At 46.4% G+C, this 21729-nt stretch overlaps 1 protein-coding gene across 1 annotated transcript in view; it reads left to right on the top strand.

Moving 5' to 3' along the window:
- The window catches only part of LOC309540031 (PC-esterase domain-containing protein 1B-like), a 39780-nt gene that overhangs the window by 3047 nt on the left and 15004 nt on the right, over window positions 1–21729 (top strand). The window contains exon 3 of the mRNA XM_082236615.1: window positions 20578–20719. Within this exon, the coding sequence (XP_082092741.1) occupies window positions 20623–20719 (97 nt within the window). The 5' untranslated portion in view covers window positions 20578–20622. The remainder of the gene's footprint in view (window positions 1–20577; window positions 20720–21729) is intronic.

Raw genomic sequence — 21729 nt, 5'->3', positions numbered from 1 at the left:
TCTAAACCAGTCCCGACGGGTTGGACTAGATGACCCTCGGATTCCCTTCCAACTATGAATTCTATGAATCTTCCCAGATCTGCTATAGTTTCTCTGCTGGACAGGCTTCAGGAGTAAAGCGACTTCCTACCAGGGCTGACCTTCTGGCACATGGTTTTCCACATGAGACAGACCACATTGCCAATACTAATCCAGACGTATTTCTGGCAAAGTGAGCAGTTATAGGGCTGCCATACGCCTGGAATTTCCTGGAGCCATCTGAAACACTCTTCTTTGCCAACATCGGCTCTTTGGTTCTGGTTTTTGGCTGTACTTTGGCACAGTTGCCCCCCCCACCCTGCCAGAGTTCCCTGTCACTGAGCAGGACCTGTTGAATTTCCACCTGTCAAAAGTCCCTGGGTTTGCGATTACTGAGGGGTGGGTGGGGAATATTCACAAGTGGGTGCCAGAGGCAAAGTACAGCCATACCTCTTGTTACGTTTGGTTCAGGTCACGACTTTTCAGGTTGCGTCCCGCAGCGACCAAGAAGTACCGGAAAGGGTTACTTCTGGGTTTTGCTGCTCGTGCTTTCGCAGACGCACAAAATAACATCATGCGCAGAAGAGGCAGATTGTGACCCGCACGTACGCAGATGCAGGTTGCATTCTTCTCAGGTTGCTAACGAGGCTCCGGAACGGATCCCTTTCGCAACCAGAGGTACCACTGTATAGCCAAATATTAACTCTCCTTCTGTATGGGCAATCTATCTGGAAGATAAATTGTTAGTGATCTGACATTTGTAACTGGCTGACTGACCGAACCCAAAGGGTGCTCATCAATGGTTCCTCTTCATCCTGGAGAAGAGTGACTAGTGGGGTGCCACAGGGTTCTGTCTTGGGCCCGGTCTTATTCAACATCTTTATCAACGACTTGGATGATGGACTCAAGGGCATCCTGATCAAATTTGCAGATGACACCAAACTGGGAGGGGTGGCTAACACCCCAGAGGACAGGATCACACTTCAAAACGACCTTGACAGATTAGAGAACTGGGCAAAAATAAACAAGATGAATTTTAACAGGGAGAAATGTAAAGTATTGCACTTGGGCAAAAAAAAATGAGAGGCACAAATACAAGATGGGTGACACCTGGCTTGAGAGCAGTACATGTGAAAAGGATCTAGGAGTCTTGGTTGACCACAAACTTGACATGAGCCAACAGTGTGACGCGGCAGCTAAAAAAGCCAATGCAATTCTGGGCTGCATCAATAGGAGTATAGCATCTAGATCAAGGGAAGTAATAGTGCCACTGTATTCTGCTCTGGTCAGACCACACCTGGAGTACTGTGTCCAGTTCTGGGCACCACAATTCAAGAAGGACACTGACAAACTGGAACGTGTCCAGAGGAGGGCAACCAAAATGGTCAAAGGCCTGGAAACGATGCCTTATGAGGAACGGCTAAGGGAGCTGGGCATGTTTAGCCTGGAGAAGAGGAGGTTAAGGGGTGATATGATAGCCATGTTCAAATATATAAAAGGATGTCACATAGAGGAGGGAGAAAGGTTGTTTTCTGCTGCTCCAGAGAAGCGGACACGGAGCAATGGATCCAAACTACAAGAAAGAAGATTCCACCTAAACATTAGGAAGAACTTCCTGACAGTGAGAGCTGTTCGACAGTGGAATTTGCTGCCAAGGAGTGTGGTGGAGTCTCCTACTTTGGAGGTCTTTAAGCAGAAGCTTGACAACCATATGTCAGGAGTGCTCTGATGGTGTTTCCTGCTTGGCAGGGGGTTGGACTCGATGGCCCTTGTGGTCTCTTCCAACTCTATGATTCTATGATTCTATGGTTACACTCCCTGCCTCTGTTCCTTCACGCTCCCTGTCTCTTGTTAAGTTCTTTGATGGCATGAAGAACAGCTTTTAATGTCCTAATCAGTTGGGAGGAAGTGATATTGCTGGGTACCTTCTTTGACGCTGAACATTGTTTTGAGAAAGTGAGGCATTGGGAGGGGGCGGCTAAGGAATAATCTGCACGTAGCCAGTGGGGCTGGTCACACAGGCTAGCTATCTGTAAATTGGATGGTTTGGGGCAGAATTAGGAGAAGCTCCTGCAAGGACTGATGGCCACAGGGCCGTGCAAACTGTGGCAAACTTTGCTTCTTCTTGAGGGCTTCCAAGTGGCAAATTGAGGTGCTTGCTCGCTATGTATATTTTGCTTGCTGTTTAGAATACAGTGGTACCTCGGGTTACATACACTTCAGGTTACTTACGCTTCAGGTTACAGACTCCGCTAACCCAGAAATAGTACCTCAGGTTAAGAACTTTGCTTCAGGATGAGAACAGAAATCGTGCTCCGGCGGCAGCAGCGGGAGGCCCCCATTAGCTAAAGTGGTGCTTCAGGTTAAGAACAGATCAGGTTAAGAACGGACCTCCGGAATGAATTAAGTACAGTGGTACCTCTGGTTGTGAATGGGCAGCGGCGCATCTGCACACACGCGGGTTGCGATTCGCCGCTTCTGCGCATGCGTGTGACACCATTTTGCGCTTCTGCGCAAGTGACCAAACTCGGAAGTAACCCTTTCTGGTACTTCCGGGTTGCCGCGGGACGTAACCTGAAAGAACATAACATGAAGCGGACGTAACATGAGGTGTGACTGTACAGTAAAATCTTTAATCACCTCACTTACTTGTGCTTTGTACTGCTTCCGTATCTCATTTTAAAAGAACCACCTTGCGTTTGGCAAGACCCTTTTCTTGGAGCTTTTTCAGCAGCGGTTGGGTGGCCATCTGTCCTGGATGCTCTAGCTGAGACCCCTGCATTTCAGGGGGTTGGTCTACAGGACCTTTGGGGTCCCCACCAGCTCTGCAATTCTGATTCCATTATTGTTACAGTAAGAGCTACTGTGTCATTTACAGCTGCGTAACAGCTTTTGCAAAAAGGGCTTGAAAGCTCCTTTCTTTGCTCACATCCCTTGTCCAAGAGGGCTTCTGGTTTAGTTGTCTACTGATGGTTTGGGTCTGTGGTTTTGGAGCCTTCAGTGGCTCCTTATTTCCTCCTTTTGGTTGCAATTTCCTTGAGTTCCTCTACCTTTCTGCATTTTTCTTTTAACCTTGCTGTGACTGTTCAACAAAAGGCTTCCAAATTCCTTATTTCCGTAATTCTGATTGAAAGCAAAAGTTAGTGGCGGACATTAGGAGCGTGTTGAGGGCCAACCAACTTCTCTGCTAAGCATGCTAGAGAAGTATTTACCAGTATATTTCAGCGCTGGGGTGAGGGGTATGCAGAGAGAGGCGTAGAACTACTAAGTCCCTGCTCGATTGGAACAAAGCCTCAAAGCTGCTCACCACACTGGAGAGCCAGTGTAGTGTAGTGTAGTGGTTAAGAGCAGTAGTCTCGTAATCTGGGGAACTGGGTTCACGTCTCCGCTCCTCCACATGCAGCTGCTGGGTGACCTTGGGCGAGTCACACTTCTCTGAAGTCTCTCAGCCCTGATCACTCACCTCACAGAGTGTTTGTCGTGGGGGAGGAAGGGAAAGGAGAATGTTAGCCGCTTTGAGACTCCTTTGGGAAGTGATAAAGCGGGATATCAAATCCAAACTCCTCCTTCTTCATGAAAAGAATAAATAACCTGTTTTAAAAGAAAGAGTTAGAGGATTGGAGGAGGAGGAGAGGTAGGCAAATTCAGCATCTCCACCAAGGCATTGAGGGGAATAAGCCAGAGGTCACAGATGTTTGGAAAGTTGATCTGTCTTTAGGCCAATGTTATTTTAGCCTAATAAGTTCTTGTTTCTTAGGGATAATTTAAATTGTTTTAAATTTAAATTTAATAATTTAAATAATGTAACAATTTAAATTGTTTAATCTTTTCTTGTGAACTGCTTTGAGGTTTTTGTTGCATATTTTTTAATGAAATTAATATAGTCAGTTTTCTGGGAATGTGTTTCACACCGAAGTCACAGGTGGCTGTATCTGTCCTCATGCATAATCTTCTATACCTGTGTCATATGCATCTTTACCTGCCTTTTCTCTAAACAAGAAAGCCCCCAAATATTGTCATTTTCCCTTACAGGAGTTTCTGCCCATTTCCAACCTTACTACACCCCTTTTGAAGGTCAACAAGCATTGAACAGTATTCCATACGTGGTGGAGCTATATATTTGCATTTCAATATTGGCACGTTTGTTTTTGGTTCCTTTTACTAACGATCAGTAACCTTTTTCACAGCTGCTATAAACTGGGCTAACAGTCTCATTCATCTGCCCACCATATTATACCCCCAAGTTCCTTTTGCTGGCCATTTTGCTGACAACTGGGAGCCATCAGTGTACATGTGAAGTCAGGATTTATTTATTTATTCAGTCGTTCATTTATTCCAAAAATCTGCACCTCTTTAGGCTTGCTTAAAACAATGAGCCATGTTTGGCAGGTTTAAAGCCAATTCTCTCTCCCCCTCAAACAAACAAACAAACAAACAAACAAAAAAACGGTTTAGAGAGATCCTTGGGCGTCTGTTTGTTTCCCCTTTTTATCAAATTATTCAAGATTGTTTCCTTCGTGATATTGACTGCTTTGCTGCTAAACCCCTATTGTCAGCAAATTTCCAGTGTTAAAAAGCACTCGGCAGTCCTAGAGCCGAATAAACACTTGGCTTTTGTTCTGGTACTTATTTTCGGTGCCGGAAGTTTTCGGTTTTGTCTGCTGTTGTGGTTGCTGCTCTCTGCAGATGAGACACACGGCGGAGGTGCGTGGGTGTTGCTCTGTTAAACTCTGCCTTTAAGGCAGATAGCGGTTTTGGATTCCGGCTTTGCAAAACGAGAGGCGATTGAGCTTGTATCCCTCAACACTGCTGGTCTGTTAAGGATTTGACTCTTAGGTGAACTAACTGCCTCACCTGTTCTTTCAGTCCCACATTCCCCCCCAACCCAACTTGCTTTTTGCAAAAAATAAATAAAAATACTTCCCGCCCCGTGCATTACAGGAGAACATGAGTCTGCTTCTTTCCTGATGGTGACGTAACAATGGTGTGAAAGATCTTTAAAGTCGACTTCATCACATTTTTGTCTCTCCATTGATGGCTCAGTCTGGAGGGTTTGTTGCTCCAAGTGTTTTAAGGATTTTAAGGTCTCAAATATAGACTAAATGTTCATAAATGCACACATATCGAAATACACGAACCATGTGTCTGAAATAGTACAGGAGAGCAATCTGGAGCCATTTTGACTCTCCCAATGACCTCAAATATTCCTCTGCAGTAAGGGAGGCAAATGGGGAAAGCCTTCCCATTGTCTTTATGCAGGCAAATCCTGCCTAAAGGACATATTTGTATATGAATAGGGTGAGCCTGTGACCTGCATTCAGGATCTAAAGTATGAACCATCATGAAAGAATGGCCAGGCTGCCCAGGTAGAGCAATCAGTGACCATTATCAGGTATCCTGGCAGGCAAGATTTCTGCTGTAGACCGCCTCCTTCTGTGGTGTATGCATGATGTTTTGAGGGTGGTCTTGGGCTACAGGGTGGGCAATTTCAAAATTCTGTATAAGGGCTTTCACACCATTGGTCGGGGTTCCTTTCATCCCTCCTGCGTGTGGTGAGTAGCGACCCTGTTGCAACAGTTCCTTTAATAAAGATCAGGCTTACTAGCCACTTTGCTTCTCAATATACAGTGGTACCTTGGGTTACAGATGCTTCAGGTTACAAATGCTTCAGGTTACAGACTCCGCTAACCCAGAAATAGTACCTTGGGTTAAGAACTTTGCTTCAGGATGAGAACAGAAATTGCGCGGCGGAAGCAGGAAGCCCCATTAGCTAAAGTGGTGCTTCAGGTTAAGAAAAGTTTCAAGGTTAAGAATGGACCTCTGGAACGAATTAAGTGGTACCCAAGGTACTGTACATGTTTTTGTTTTAACGTTTCTATGAAATTGTTTTCTTGTGCGTTTCAATTATGCGTGGCGCGGGTGGCGCTGTGGGCTAAAGCCTCAGCGCCTAGGGCTTGCCGATCGAAAGGTTGGCGGTTCGAATCCCCGCGGCGGGGTGCGCTCCCGCTGCTCGGTCCCAGCGCCTGCCCACCTAGCAGTTCGAAAGCACCCCCGGGGGCAAGTAGATAAATAGGTACCGCTTACCAGCGGGAAGGTAAACGGCGTTCCGTGTGCGGCTCTGGCTCGCCAGAGCAGCGTTGTCACGCTGGCCACGTGACCCGGAAGTGTCTCCGGACAGCGCTGGCCCCCGGCCAATAGATGTGAGATGGGCGCACAAACCCCAGAGTCTGGCAAGACTGGCCCGTTCGGGCAGGGGTACCTTTACCTTTACCTTTACCTATTTTTTAAAAAAAGAATTGGATTTATGCGCCTAGACGGTTTAGAAGCTATTTGGATAACTAAGCAGTGTACAGATAAATGTCTTGCAAAATGATGCCAGTCTAGACAATGAGTTAAAAGGTAAACAATGAGTTAAAAGGCGTTCATCTCACTTTACTAGAGCAGGGACCGAGCAACGGGAGCTCACCCCAGTGCGGGGATTCGAACCGCCGACCTTCTGATCGGCAAGCCCTAGGCTCTGTGGTTTAACCCACAGCACCACCCGCGTCCCTAGACAATGAGTTAATGCAGCACCAATGCCGCTCCCGATCTGCGTTGAAGCCCCAAACTCGGGGTCAAATTCTAGGGGTTTACATGCATGAGGTCGTTGCTAAATCCAATTGGCAAATTAATAACTAAGACAGTGTTTCTCTGGCTACCCAGCTGTTGTTGGACTACAACTCCTATCATCCCTGACCTGCTAGCTAGGGGTGATGGGAGTTGTAGTCCAACTGGGGACCCAAGTTGGAGAATCGCTGCATTAAGGTCTTGTGGTCTGGGCTGCGTGCCAACAATACTCTTAACTCTGCGATTCTGCCAATAATTCACAATTGTGTTATGCCTCTGGAATGCAGCAGGTACGAGGAGCTCCTGTTAGGAATTTGAACCTAGCAAATATAAACAACTGTCAGGCCTGAGAGACAGAGTTGGGGGTCTGCTTCTCTTAACAACCCTCATTTAATAGAGGCAGGAAGAATTTACTGTTCCAGGCCAGCTACGCCTCTTGGAGTTACAATCCATCTTCCGGTGTGTTTCCAATACCGTAAATACAGTGGTACTTTGGTTCTCAAACGCCTTGGTACTCAAACATGGCAAACTCAGAAGTAAGTGTTCCGGTTTGCAAACTTTTTTTGGAAGTCGAACGTGCTCCGTTTTGAGTGCCACACTCAAATAGTGTTTCAAATAGTGTATATTTCAGAGATGGAGAAAAGACATGTGCTTTAGCCAACAGCTAAATTGAACAGGGAGAACAAAAATACATTTAAGATTTCAATTTTATTATCGACAAACAATTTTATTATCAACAAAAACAAGGTGGTCAAAGAAGTGATATTTGTTGTGGAAAACATTCTGGCACTGCTGATTAGCATGCAATCACTAAGCTAAGGGTGGCTTAATATGTTTGAAACAGTATAGTGGTACCTTAGTTGTCAAATGCCTTGGTCTTCAAACAACTTTCGAACATGCTCCATTTTGAGTCTTAAAGGTACCCCTGCCCATACGGGCCAGTCTTGACAGACTCTAGGGTTGTGCGCTCATCTCACTCTAGAGGCCGGGAGCCAGCGCTGTCCGCAGACACTTCCGGGTTACGTGGCCAGCGTGACGAAGCTGCTCTGGTGAACCGGCACCAGAGCAGCACACGGAAACGGCGTTTACCTTCCCGCTATAAAGCGGTACCTATTTATCTACTTGCACTTAAGCTTTCGAACTGCTTAATTTATCTACTTGCACTTAAGCTTTCGAACTGCTAGGTGGGCAGGAGCTGGGACCGAACGACGGGAGCTCACCCCGTCGCGGGAATTTGAACCACTGACCATACGATCGTCAAGTCCTAGGCGCTGAGGTTTTACCCACAGCGCCACCCGCGTCCCCCTATTTTGAGTCTTACACTTCCATTTTGAGTGCCACACTTCTGTTTTGAGTGTTACACTGAGGTCTGTCTGTTTTTGCTATTTATTTTGCGTTTTTGTTTTTGCGGCTCTTTTTTTTGTTCTGTTTTTGTGACTGTGTGGAACCCAGTTCAACTACTGATTGATTGATTGTGTGACTGCAGTATATTGTTTATTGCTTTCATTTTATGGATCAGTGGTCTCGTTAGATAGTAAAATTCATGTTAAATTGCTGTTTTGGGGTTTGTTATTAGAAGTCTCGAATGGATCAATCCGTTTTGCATTACTTTCCATGGGAAAGCGCGCCTTGGTTTTGGAACAGGCTTCTAGAACGGCTTAAGTTTGAGAATCAAGGTACCACTGTAGTATTTATTTCATAAAAGGCACACAGTGCTTGGTTGTAAGAAAAAAATCAACCCGCAGAGTGGTTTACAAAGAAAGACAAAACAACAAAATGATCAATAAGAGGCTTAAATAAAACTAATAAAAATCATTAGTATTTTTTAAAAAATTAAAAAGGCTAGCATTTACGGTCTGTCTGCTGATTGGCACTGACTTCATGTCTGCTGGATCGGCTGAGTGACCTTCGATCCCTTTGTTTCAACTTCAGGTTGGATCATAGAATTGCAGAGTTTGAAGTTTCTGGCATGTGGCAGCCTTTCCGATATCTGAAGATGGCTATCTTGTCTCCTCTCAGTCTCCTCTTTTCCAAGCTAAACATTCCCAGCTCCTTCAATCGTTCCTCATAATACTTAGTCCTTCATCCAAGCCCAGGACAGACCCTGCGGCACCCGACTTGTCACTTTTCCCCAGGATGACAAGGAACCATTAATGAGCACCCCCTGAGCTTGATCACTCAACAAACTACAAATCCACCCAACAGTTAGCTTGTTCAGCCCACATTTTCCCAGCTTCCTCGCGAGAATATTGTGGGGGACTTTGTCAAAAGTCTTACTGAAATCAAGATACACTATGTCCACAGCATTCCCCTGATCCACCAGCTTAAACTTCATCAAAAGAAAAGGAATGAGATTCATGACCTGTGAGAAACCCATGCTGGGTCTTCGCAATCACAGCATCCTTTTCCAAGTGCTCACAGACTTCCTGTTGAGTTATCTGTTCTAGGACCTTTCCTGGTATTGATGTCAAGCTCACTGGTCAGTAGTTACCACGGGCACAAAACTTCCCCACCTCCAGTCTGCAGGGACCTCCCCTGTTATTCAAAAATTCTCAAAGATCATAGAAAAAGGCTCTGAGATTACATCTGCAAGCTCCTTTAGTACCCTTGGGTGCAGCTCACCAGGCCTTGGAGATCTGAATTACCGTATTTTTCGCTCTATAAGACGCACCAGACCACAAGACACACCTAGTTTTTGGAGGAGGAAAACAAGAAAAAAAATATCCTGAAGCCAGAACAGCAAGAGGGGTCACTGTGCAGTGAAAGCAGCAATCCCTCTTGATGTTCTGGCTTCTGGGATAGCTGCGCAGCTTGCATTCGCTCCATAAGACGCACATACATTTCCCATTACTTTTTAGGAGGGAAAAAGTGAGTCTTATAGAGCAAAAAATATGGTAATTTAAGCAGCCTAGCTGTTCTCTTACCACTGCTCTTCCTATCTTGGTCTGCAGCTCCCTCCTTGCATCACTTATCCTTCTGGTAATGGGGCTTTCAGTCACCTGATGTCACGTGATTGGCAGGTGGGCTGGATTTGGGGGAACCCAGGATCTGGCCTGTTGGCTGGATCTAATTCACCCCCCCCCCACACACACAACCTAGAGGTTGTACGTTCAGGTGGAATGTGAAGTGAAGGACATGAGGCAGGAGTTGGTAATGCACAAGCAAGTTGCCAGCTAGCTCTGCTGAGGCTCTTTTTATTAGCACAATATGCAAAACCAGTCAGATACATTCTGGACTGTGCCCTTTACATCTTCCAATCACGCAATCATGGGGTGTTACATGTGGGAATGTTCAGGGATGCAGGAGAGGATATATTATCTGATAATAGCCTTTCCAGTTTGTGCATTTGCTCAGGCTCGCTAAAGCCTCTATAATAACTGTTCTGGTATTTTCCCCTTATTCCCTCATAATAAGACACGACACAGTCTTCTGTAAAAGTATAAAAAGCGTTTACTCACATTCTGTTCACAATCGGATCCCAGAAGGCAGACTTAGCTTAGAAAAGTAACATACACCTGGAAACTATCTCATAAGGAGACAGACCCTTTGTCCTCTCTTGGATGGAGGCCAAGAGAGCATCTTTGGCTAAGCACATGTTGCTTTTCGATGCATGTAGTCAAAGAGAGAGAGATGGCTGCCCTGCCCTGTGCTTTTGTTGTTACCTGCACAGGTGAGGCCACGCCCACCTCTAGTCACATGCAGAGGAAGTCTGTCCCAGCCCAGAAGGGAACAGGAAGTTGACCTGCTGGCTGGACAAACATTCCTCCCCATGTGTAAACATGTTCACTCTAGGAATGTTGTACTTGACTGCTCTTGTGTTTCACATCCCACAATACAAAGTTATTTTGGCACCTGTTTCCACCATGTCATTTCCCCCTTGAGTAATGTATGACGAAGGAGACAAAGGTCACAGACAGGGCACAGCAGAACACTGAGAAAGCCAAAGGTTAGATAGATAGAGGGCATGATGTTCAGGACAGCTGTGGCTTTGTCTGCGGGTGGAAGTGTGCTCCACACCTGAAGGTCACGCGTTCAGGAACGGATTTTCTTTTGCATGCAAAGCATGGACTGCTGTGATGGCAAAATGGAGCCTCCATCTGAATATCAAGTGTTGCAGAAAACAGGGAGAGGGCTGTGGCGTTCCTGCCTTGCGTTGAAAGCTCCCTGGAAGCTGCCAGTCGCTGGTGGAAGCAAAATGCCAAACTGGGTGGATTCCTGGTCATGAAGGGGAGGCTTGCAGCTAAATCAAATCCAGCATCCTATTCTTACAGTGGCCAAACAGCTGCCTCAAGGAAGCCTGTGTTGTAAACAAAATCTGCCCTTTTTCCCTTATGGGGTATACAAGAGCCCATATAGAATCCTTACGTAGGTTCCCTATTGGTAGGAGAAAATAACAGAGGCCAACCAGGGAATATTGAGAAGCAAAGCAACTCGTAAGCCTGATCTTTATTGATCTGTTGCAACAGGGTGCTCCCCTCACACGCAGGAGAGAGGAGGGACCCAGAACCATGGCGTGCAAGGCCTTATGTAGACAATTTAAATTCCCTGCGCTGGAGCTCAAGACAACCCCTCCATACATCATACCTACATCACAGAAAAGGTGGTTTAAAGCAGAAATCTGAGTGGTTTGTTTACCTCCTGTCTGCCAGGTTACCTGTTTAATGGTCACTTGATTGGATTGCCTGCTTTGTTGTTGTTTAGTCGTTTAGTCCTGTCTAACTCTTCGTGAGGGACGCGGGTGGCGCTGTGGGTAAAAGCCTCAGCGCCTAGGGCTTGCCGATCGAAAGGTCGGCGGTGCGAATCCCCGCGGCGGGGTGCGCTCCCGCTGCTCGGTCCCAGCGCCTGCCAACCTAGCAGTTCGAAAGCACCCCCGGGTGCAAGTAGATAAATAGGTACCACTTACCAGCGGGAAGGTAAACGGCGTTCCGTGTGCTGCGCTGGCTCGCCAGATGCAGCTTTGTCACGCTGGCCACGTGACCCGGAAGTGTCTCCGGACAGCGCTGGCCCCCGGCCTCTTGAGTGAGATGGGCGCACAAACCCCAGAGTCTGTCAAGACTGGCCCGTTCGGGCAGGGGTACCTTTACCTTTACCTTTAACTCTTCGTGACCCCCTGGACCAGAGCACGCCAGGCACTCCTGTCTTCCACTGCCTCCCGCAGTTTGGTCAAACTCATGCTGGTAGCTTTGAGAACACTGTACAACCATCCCGTCCTCTGTCGTCCCCTTCTCCTTGTGCCCTCCATCTTTCCCAACATCAGGGTCTTTTCCAGGGAGTCTTCTCTTCTCCTGAGGTGGCCAAAGTCTTGGAGCCTCAGCTTCATGATCTGTCCTTCCAGTGAGCACTCAGGGCTGATTTCCTTCAGAATGGAGAGGTTGGATCTTCTTGCAGTCCATGGGACTCTCAAGAGTCTCCTCCAGCACCGGAATTCAAAAGCATTGCCTGCTTACTTGATTGGATACCCTGGGGAGCCTGGCCAGTCTTTTGTAATGATAAATACTTAGTAATGATAAATACTTAGTTCCTGAGCCAGATCACAGGCTCACCCTATTCAAACACAGACAGGATTTGTGAAGGAAAAGACAATGAATGGGGAGACTTAGCCATTTTCCTTTGACCTTGCAGAGAAAACATTTGGTCAGTTTGGGACAGTTTAAAAATGGTTTCAGGTCGGCCTACCCGTGCTTGGTTGGTACACTTATGAACATTTAACATATATCTAAGACCTCAAAATTCCTATCACACCTGCAAGCAGGACTTCTGCTGGAATAGCTTATTTGCTGTTCAGGTGTTTGATTGTATGGATAAAACATCCCAAACTTGCGCCTCCAGCTGTTTTTGGACTACAACTCCCACCATCCTCAGCTAGCAGGACCAGGTGTCAGGGATGATGGGAACTGTAGTCCACAACAGCTGGAGACCCAATTTGGGGAAGCCCTGGTCGAAAAGTATGAATACATCATCCCCCACCGTGGTCTATTGATCTTCATTCTTAATTTATTTCTGCTTTTAACTTGTTTTTGCTAACCTGTTTTGGTTTTATTTTTTGGTTTTGCATTTATTGTGGCAAACTGCTGCGATGTATCTTTATGATGCAACGGTACATAAATATTTGTTTTAGGAATAAGTAAGTAATAAAAGACATCCTGTGCTTCTGCTGGACCGGGATAAATTCCAGTTGTGGCTGGGGGCTTAAAACACCCCTCCCTTTAAAAAAAAATGCAATCAGGAAAATATGCATGGGGGAATTCTTAGCAGGGATTTAATTGTACATTGGCGAGTAATAACCTGATTAGCCAATACCCTGGGTGCCACGTTGAAGACACTGACCTAAAATCTGGACTGGGGATTGTATTGGGAAGGGCACTGAGAGTGGAAACTCTCTCTGGAAATACTTGCAGTGTAAAAAAAATAATAATTGTTTAAGGTGGTCTAGGGATACAGACACCCACCAGACAAGTCTGGGCTTGCCCAGGGCTTAGTTTCACTGCAGACAGACTGCTGTTGGGCTGGACAGTTGCCCAGGGTCCTGCAGGTCTTTAAAAAGTGAAAACTCTGGTATCTTGTCCAAACAGACTGAAAATACTACCAAGCCTAGCAGTTCCCGAAGTTTTTCAGACCCCTGCTTCGGTTGCAATAAACTCATCCCTGTGCTACCAAAAGCACTGTTCAGAAAAGTGGTTTGCACGATCCACTAAGTAAGGTAAGGAGACTACAAAATTAAAAGCAGAGGCTCCTCTAATCAAAAAAATTCCATCTGTTTACAGTTTGTCTCAAAGTTAAATTATAAATTTCTCCTATTCCTTATTGAAGTTTTGGTCTTCTTGGTTCCTGAGCTGTCTTGTCCGTTTCGCCATTTCATCATAGTCCAATAATTCAATTTGCCATTCTTCTCTGGTAGGGACTTTATCTTCTTTTCATCTCTGGGTCAGAATATGGTTTATGTACCCTTGTGTGTGCGCCCACTCTGTGTATTTATGAACATTTTTGGGTTTTGACACCTTAGAATTACCGGGGGGGGGGGCGCAGCGGGGATGCTTTGGTCATTTCTCGGGGAAAGTGGGATATGCGTGGTACCCAACTGCAAAACTGGATGGGACCACTGGACCTTTTTAATGGTTGTATAGAAGAGGAGATTTCAGCGAGTGCATCTTGCCATGCCTGAAATTGCCCCCTGTTTGCATGGCCATCTTTGGGGGGCCTGTTTAGGGAAGCCTTTAATGTTTGATGTGTTACTGTGTTTTAATATTTTGTTGGAAGCTGCCCAGAGTGGCTAGGGAAGCCCAGACAGATGGGCGGGGTATAAATAATAAATTTATACTGCAAGGTGCTCTATGTGGGGCTTCCTTTGAAGGTGACCTGGAAACTACAAATAATCCAGAGTGTGGCAGCTAGACTGGTGACTGGGAGCGGCCGCCGAGACCACATAACACCGGTCCTGAAAGACCTACATTAGCTCCCAGTACGTTTCCGAGCACAATTCAAAGTGTTGGTGCTGACCTTTAAAGCCCTAAACGGCCTCGGTCCAATGTACCTGAAGGAGCGTCTCCACCCCCATCGTCCTGCCCGGACGCTGAGGTCCAGCTCCAAGGGCCTTCTGGCAGTTCCCTCACTGCGAGAAGCCAAGTTACAGGGAACCAGGCAGAGGGCCTTCTCGGTAGTGGCACCCACCCTGTGGAACTCCCTCCCACCAGATGTCAAAGAGAACAACAACTCCCAGACTTTTAGAATACTTTTAGAAGGCAGCCCTGTTTAGGGAAGCTTTTAATGTTTAATAGGTTATTGTATTTAAGTGTTTTGTTGGAAGCCGCCCAGAGTGGCTGGGTATAAATAAACAAATTATTATTATTATTATTATTATTATTATTATTATTATTATTATTATTATTATTATTGCCCAGGGTGGAAGATACCCACTGAATGTCCAAACCCTGACATGCCCAGTTAAAAGAACAAAGAAACAGATAATGATATGATTTATATATCTATGCTGCTATTTTGTGAATGAAAAGCAGCTCATCCTTCTTCTTGTTGGCATCTGTCTGTCTCAAACATCTCTCAAGACAGATGGATGACAACAACATGTGGCATTTCATCCCCCAAAGTCGCAAAATGGTTTATAAACAATAAATAGCAATAAAATTCTAGAACATCACATTGACGACGTAAAGCATATAGAACAAGTAACAAATAATCAGTTAAAACAACTGAATTATGTGACAAAACAACTAAAGAGAGCCAGTGTGGTGTAGTGGTTAAGAGCGGTAGTCTCGTAATCTGGGGAACCGGGTTCGCGTCTCCGCTCCTCCACATGCAGCTGCTGGGTGACCTTGGGGCAGTCACACTTCTTTGAAGTCTCTCAGCCCACTCTTCTTCTAAAACAATAAGCTAATCAGCACAATTGCAACATTATAATGTAAGGGTGACAAAGTCACAGCATTCCTAATCTATGAAATAATATTAACTCAACATAATCTAAGCACAGTTGAATTCTAAGCATAGCACACTTTTTATCGTTTGTACCTTTTAGTTCAAAGAGGCATTTGTATATGTACCGTATTTTTCGCCCCATAGGACGCACCGGCCCATAGGACGCACCTAGTTTTTTGGGGGGGAAATAAAGGGGAAAATTTTTTATTTCCCCCCCAGGTGCACTGCGCTAATCCCGAAGCTTGGGGCGTGCGGAGCTCAGCGTGCCCCAAGCTTCTGGGTGCAGGCAAGCTCTCCGCTAGCCCTGGGAGAGCCGCATGGCTATCCACAGCTAGCGGATAGCTTCCTGAAGCCTGGAGAGTGAGAAGGGTCGGTGCGCACCGACCCCTCTCACTCTCCAAGCTTCAGCGAAAGCCTGCATTCACCCCATAGGATGCACACACATTTCCCCTTCATTTTTGGAGGGGGAAAAGTGCGTCCTCTAGGGCGAAAAATACGGTATTTGGGCCTTAAGTATTTTGACATCTGAATCAATGTACGATTTGTTATGGCCTGTGGCCTGGGGAAAGCAATTCAGGTAATCAGATTCCTTTGTGTGGTTAACTTTCAATAACTCGAGCATTTAGTCTCCCTCCCCACCCTGCTGGCGACCTGAAAGTTATATGAAATTACTGGACTCGAAATAGATCAGCCAGCTTTGATTAAGTTCAGTCGAGAGTTCATCGAGCTGTAGAGTTGGAAAGATTAGCAATACTGAAAATGCTACTGTTAGCAGCTGGTCACTGCAAAAAATGTGTGTGTGTGTCTGCCTATATTTGTATATATTCAAGCTTTGCATAGAGGCGATGAAGGGTTTGTCATTTACACTCTGGGGCCTTTCAGCTGATGCACACACCCTCCTGCTCTGTACTACGTTCCTGTGCAATGCTACTAACACTTCCTGCATTTCCAGTGGGCTCTGATAAGGAAAAGTCCTGGGGTGTGGATTTACTCCGTGGGGGTGCCACTCCCCGCGGGACTCTCTGGTCAGCAAAAGGAGGGTTCTGCAACCAAGTTGAAGAAGCAAACAGTGGTCAGTAGACCTGATCTTTATTTGTTGCGACGAGATTCAAATACACAAAGAGTAGGAACCCCGAGCATGTATCGTATTTTTCACCCTATAGGACGCACTTTTTCCCCTCCAAAAATGAAGGGGAAATGTGTGTGCGTCTTATGGGGCGAATGCAGGCTTCGCGGACCTCTCTGTAAGCAGCGGGAGCGCTCCTGCTGCTTGCGGAGAGTTGCCTGCATGCCGAAGCCTGCGTGCGCTGGGATCAGCGCGTCCAGGCTTCGCGGACCTCTCCGCAAGCAGCGGGAGCCAGCGCTGGGCTCCCACGGCTTGCAGAGAGCTGCCTGTTTGGGGGCTGGGGTCAGGGGAAGCTTGGGCCTCCCCCGCCCCAGCCCTGCGCCTGGGGGGGGGAATAATTTTTTCCCTTTATTTCCCCCCCAAAAAAACTAGGTGCGCCTTATGGGACGGTGCGTCCTATAGGGCGAAAAATACGGTAGTTGTGTGGACTTTTAAGACCTCTCTCCATTTCCCATGATACATTTTTCAACAGCATCATTGATACATCACAAATATGTCAAAAAGTAGGAGTGTTTGGCATGTAGAAACATGAGCCTGTCACCCACCCCTGTCAATAACCCCAGTTCCTCTTCCCCAAGGAACAATAAAGATATTTACACATCCCCCTGGCTGTAAGGCTTTCCTGTGCGTTTCCTTTGGAAGTATCAGGATTCAATCCACCATCCTGATGGGTTTCTGCCTGGGGTATGTGCTGCCATTGATGGCCTCCTGCCTCCCATCGTGTGGCTAAGTTCACACCTTATGGAGGGTTACAGATAGGTAGCTGTGTTGGTCTGCCATAGTCAAAATAAAAAAAAATTCCTTCCAGTAGCACCTTAAAGACCAACTAAGTTAGTTCTTGGTATGAGCTTTCGTGTGCATGCACACTTCTTCAGATACACTGAAACAGAAGTTGCCAGATCCTTCTATATAGTGAGAAGGTGGGGAGGGGTATTACTCAGAAGGGTGATGGGAATGGGAGATTGGCAGATAGCTGAGATGAGCCTGTTGACGACTCTTAACGACTGTAATAGGTCTTACAGGAAAAGGCAAGGGGTGAAAAGGTGAGAAATGGCTTAGTCATGTATAATGGGATAAGAATCCAATGTCTTTGTTCAAACCAGGTCTCTCCATGGTTTTAAGTTTGGTAATGAGTTGCAATTCAGCAGCTTCTCTTTCCAGTCTATTTCTGAAATTCCTTTGTAGTAAAACAGCTACTTTGAGATCTTGTATAGAATGTCCTGGGAGATTGAAGTGTTCTCCTACTGGTTTCTCTGTTTTGTGATGTTAGCAGAGAAATCTGAGGGCTCCCTTGGACAGCAGTCAGGAATACCAGAGCAAAACAGCAGCCAGTAGGCTTGGTATTTATTGAAGACTGTTGCAACAGGACTCCCACCTGCCACCAGGTGGAACAAGATGGAAGCCCCGAACAAAAGAGCCCCCAAACTTTTATTAGCTGATAATCCCCATGTTACACACCCCCAAACTATATCACTAATACATCACAGTTACATCATGAAAGGGGAGGTCTGGTGGCCGGAATCTGAGCATCCTGGACCCTGCCCCATGGTTCCCCTCTCCCTCCACCAAACACCCATCAAGTGTAACAAAAGAGATACTTACATTTCCCTGTTTCCCAGCCAAGTTAATCACATCCTTTTGTCTTCATCTGGGTTTGTTATTTCTGGAATGGCTACCTGTCTGGCACTCAGGTATCAGGATGCCAGGGATTATCACTCGGGCAGAGGGGCTGCTGAGGAGCTGAGCTCACATGTCTATAGGAATTTCTGAAGTTTCCCCAGTGAGCCAGTACATAGATACATCTATCAGTGAATTGTTACATTTGGTATCATGCAGCAGAGGCCCTTTGAATAAACTGTGATGAAGTGTTTTGTGGGGACAAGTCACAAAAGTGATTGTGCTGATTTTGGTAGTGGGCTGCATGTGCATGATATCTGCTGGAGGGGCAACCCCCCCCCCAACCTATACATAAATTCCTGCAACGAGGGGGAAGGAGTATGTGACCTTATCATTAAGGGATGGTGGATTCCCCTCTTCCAGAGGAGTCATTAGGCCTTAGAACCAAGGAAATCGGTCAAACCGGTGAATTTTAGCAGTTATGTGATTCTATATTGGATAGTCAGAGGAAACATGGGATCCGCTTATTGCTACAATTTTATAGACTGCTTTTCTGAGCCTCTGCTGTTCTGTATGTAAGGTGCCTGTGCCAAAGGTCATTGTCCTGGCTTTTGTTAGAGGCTGTGCTGGGGACTTGGGATTTTGGGTGTCATTTAACCGTCGTTTTGTGGGAGTCTTTCCCACAAAACCTTCCAAGACAACAATCATAGAATCGGAAGGGACCCCGACGGCCATTATGTTTTTATGTGTTGGAAGCCACCCAGAGTGACTGGGGCAACCCAGCTAGATTGGCGGAGTATGAATAAATATGATGGTGGTGATGATGACTGCCATACTGTGTGTGCCTTGCAAGGAGTCTAACCCATTGAAGGCAGGGGCACTTTGGGTGGTAATCAATAAAATTTCACTCTGAGTAGACCTGGTGAAATGAATGAACGTTGCTAAGTTGGTTCAACAGGTCTACTCCATGTTGCTGATTTGCCACTCATCAAATCACCTGACATCACAGTGAAAGCAGCTTTTGCCTGCTGTGGCCTTGCAGGGTGCTTTGCATAGTTGTAGTTGTAGTAGTAGTAGTAGTAATAATAATAATAATAATAATAATAATAATAATATAATATAATATATAATATTTATACTCCGCTCATCTGGCTAGGTTTCCCTAGCCTCTCTGGGCGGCTTCCAACTGAATATTTAAAACAATACAGCATCAAACATAAAAAACTTGCCTAAACAGGGCTGCCTTCAGATGTCTTCTAAAAGTCTAGTAGTTCTTCTTCTCTTTGACATCTGGTGGGAAGGTGTTCCACAGGGCAGGAGCCACTACCGAGAAGGCCCTCTGCCTGTTCCCTGTAGCCTGACATCTTGCAGGGAGGGAACTGCCAGAAGGTTCTTGGCGCTGGACCTCAGTGTCTGGGCTGAATGATAGTGGTTTAGCTGGTGATATGTCACAAAGTTCCAAAGCAGCTCCACCAGCTCAGACATTGTGGTATATCAGTATATCTCAATGTTTAGTTGGTGGCATATCACAGTGTTGAAAGCCTGATATTGCAGAGCCCTACTCGAGAGTTACAGCTGAACCTTCGGCTGTGGTTTATCTCCCCCAGACAAACCGAGATGTGATACCTGGGTTTGGGGAGATAACATCTTAGCAGCCAAGACAGAGGTGCCACCAGCTGCTCTATAGAGAAAGGGAAGTGAGCTCAAAACAGCTGACTTCCTGCTGATTTGCAGCTTCGGTGCTAAATGCTTTGCTCAAACCTTCCACCAAATTTGGTTGGGGGTGGGCAGTGTTCGTGAGCTGCCACTGTGCAGAAGTGTTCAGGGCCAGAAGGAACATTTTGGCAGCAACAACAGAGGTGATCAGCTGGGTTATCAAGAAAGAACGCCTGGTCTCTGGAAGGCTGTTTAATGCTTTGTGCAGACTCAGCAGACCAGTGTTTCTTAATCTCTGGTTTCCCCAGCTTTTGTTGGACTACAACTCCCATCTTCCCTGGCTACCGGTGTAGCGAAGTTGGCAAATCTTGGTATGTCAAACGTTGGTTCACGCAGGAGTACGGCATTGCGGGAGAGTTAAAACTGTGGACTTCTGGGGAATGGGTATCTGGTCTCTTTAATTCTAAAACTCCCTGTCTTTAGAAGTGTGAGACAATTACATCCTGACTCTAGGCAGGATGAGATGTTATCTGATCTGCGGGGTCCTGGCACAGCTGGGGGCTTGAGGGTGGATTGGGTGTGAAAAGGTTCAGGAGGCTATCAAAGTAATTTACAACTCAAGAGCCTGGTAAGTGTCAGAGCAGCCTGAGAAGGGAGAGGGAGTCTTTTGATCTCAAGGTCTCTGAGCCTAAACAAAGTTCAGCTGTGCTGGCCTCCTGGCAATCGGGAGATAGTTTCCCAACATACAGCCATTGGTGTGGTGGGAGCTGTACTCTTGACAATGGCTGGGGACCCAAGTGGGAGACACACTGCGGAGTCTATCTACGTGCTCCAGTGTATGCACCTTTTACTGGGTGGGGAGAAAAGTCAGGGATGCTGGAGAAAGTGGGCTGCCCAGTGGTGAGCCCGTCCCAGTTGTTGTTGCCCTGAAGGGGAGACCCCCAAAGGGGTAATAAACCCTTTAATACGGTCCTTCCTGTGGCAGATAGGTGACGGAAAGCCGAGACATTTCACAAGCCGAGACATTTCGCTGCAGGGCTAATAGTTTTATGCCTTCCGAAAGGCATGGGAGGTTTTTTTTTGTTCCTTGTTTGTCTTCCCTGTCCTTATTTGTCTCCTTTTTGCAGGAGAAAACGCCGGCCGGGCTGAGGTGTTCCGCCGCGAATGCAACCATGACAAGTCTCCCCTTGGTAGAAACCCACAGTTTCTCCTCGAAAGAAGCCCAGCAGCTGCTCCACAACAAGTTTGTTGTGATCATGGGCGATTCCAGTGAGTATCTTCTCGATGTGGCAATTAGGATGTGGTTTGTTCCTCAGCTGCAACAATTCCTGGCCTTCGAAACACAGTCTGGGTGCCTTTTCTCTTGCCGGGAGAATGAAAGCAATTCTCTGCCCTTGTCCTTCGGCGCGTCCCTCCCTCCTCTCTCTGCCTCTCCATCTCTTGAGCGCAGCCTCACTTCCTCTTTCAAACTGCCTCTCTGTATATTTCTATCTTGATAAATTGGAAACATGATCTGCGGAAACACTGTGGGTTGCAGATCTCGATGCTTAGCGTGTGTCTGAACGCTGATGTGCTTCTTAACTGCTTATCGTGCTCAATCCATCTGCTTGCTAAAACCTTGAAGCTTTGTTGTTGTTGAGGATATGCAACCCATCATTTGCCACTCTGCATTACTACCAGCAAATGCTTCCCAACAACAGAGATCTTTAAAATAAATAACAACAACAACAATGTTATACCCTGCTCATCTGGCTGAGTTTCCCCAGCCACTCTGGGCGGCTTCCAACAAAAGATTAGAAGAAGAAGAGTTTAGATTTGATATCCTGCTTTATCACTCCCCTTCAGGAGTCTCAAAGCGGCTCACATTCTCCTTTCCCTCCTCCCCCACAACAAACACTCTGTGAGGTCAGTGGGGCTGAGAGACTTCAGAGAAGTGTGACTGGCCCAAGGTCACCCAGCAGCTGCAGGTGGAGGAGCAGGGAATCGAGATTATGAGATTACGAGTCCACCGCTCTTAACCACTGCACCACCAGTACAGTGGTACTTCGGGTTACATATGCTTCAGGTTACAGACTCTGTTACCCAGAAATAGTGCTTCAGGTTAAGAACTTTGCTTCAGGATGAGAACAGAAATTGAGTTCTGGCGGCGTGGCAGCAGAGGGAGGCCCCATTAGCTAAAGTGGTGCTTCAGGTTAAGAACAGTTTCAGGTTAAGTACGGACCTCCGGAACGAATTAAGTACTTAACCCGAGGTACCACTGTATATTTTTCTTTCAAAAT

The sequence above is a fragment of the Podarcis vaucheri genome, assembly GCF_965113315.1.
Source record: "Podarcis vaucheri genome assembly, chromosome: 9".
Classification (NCBI taxonomy): Eukaryota; Metazoa; Chordata; class Lepidosauria; order Squamata; family Lacertidae; genus Podarcis; species Podarcis vaucheri.
Note: the sequence above shows the minus strand (reverse complement) of the source record. Positions and strands in the feature narration are given on the sequence as shown.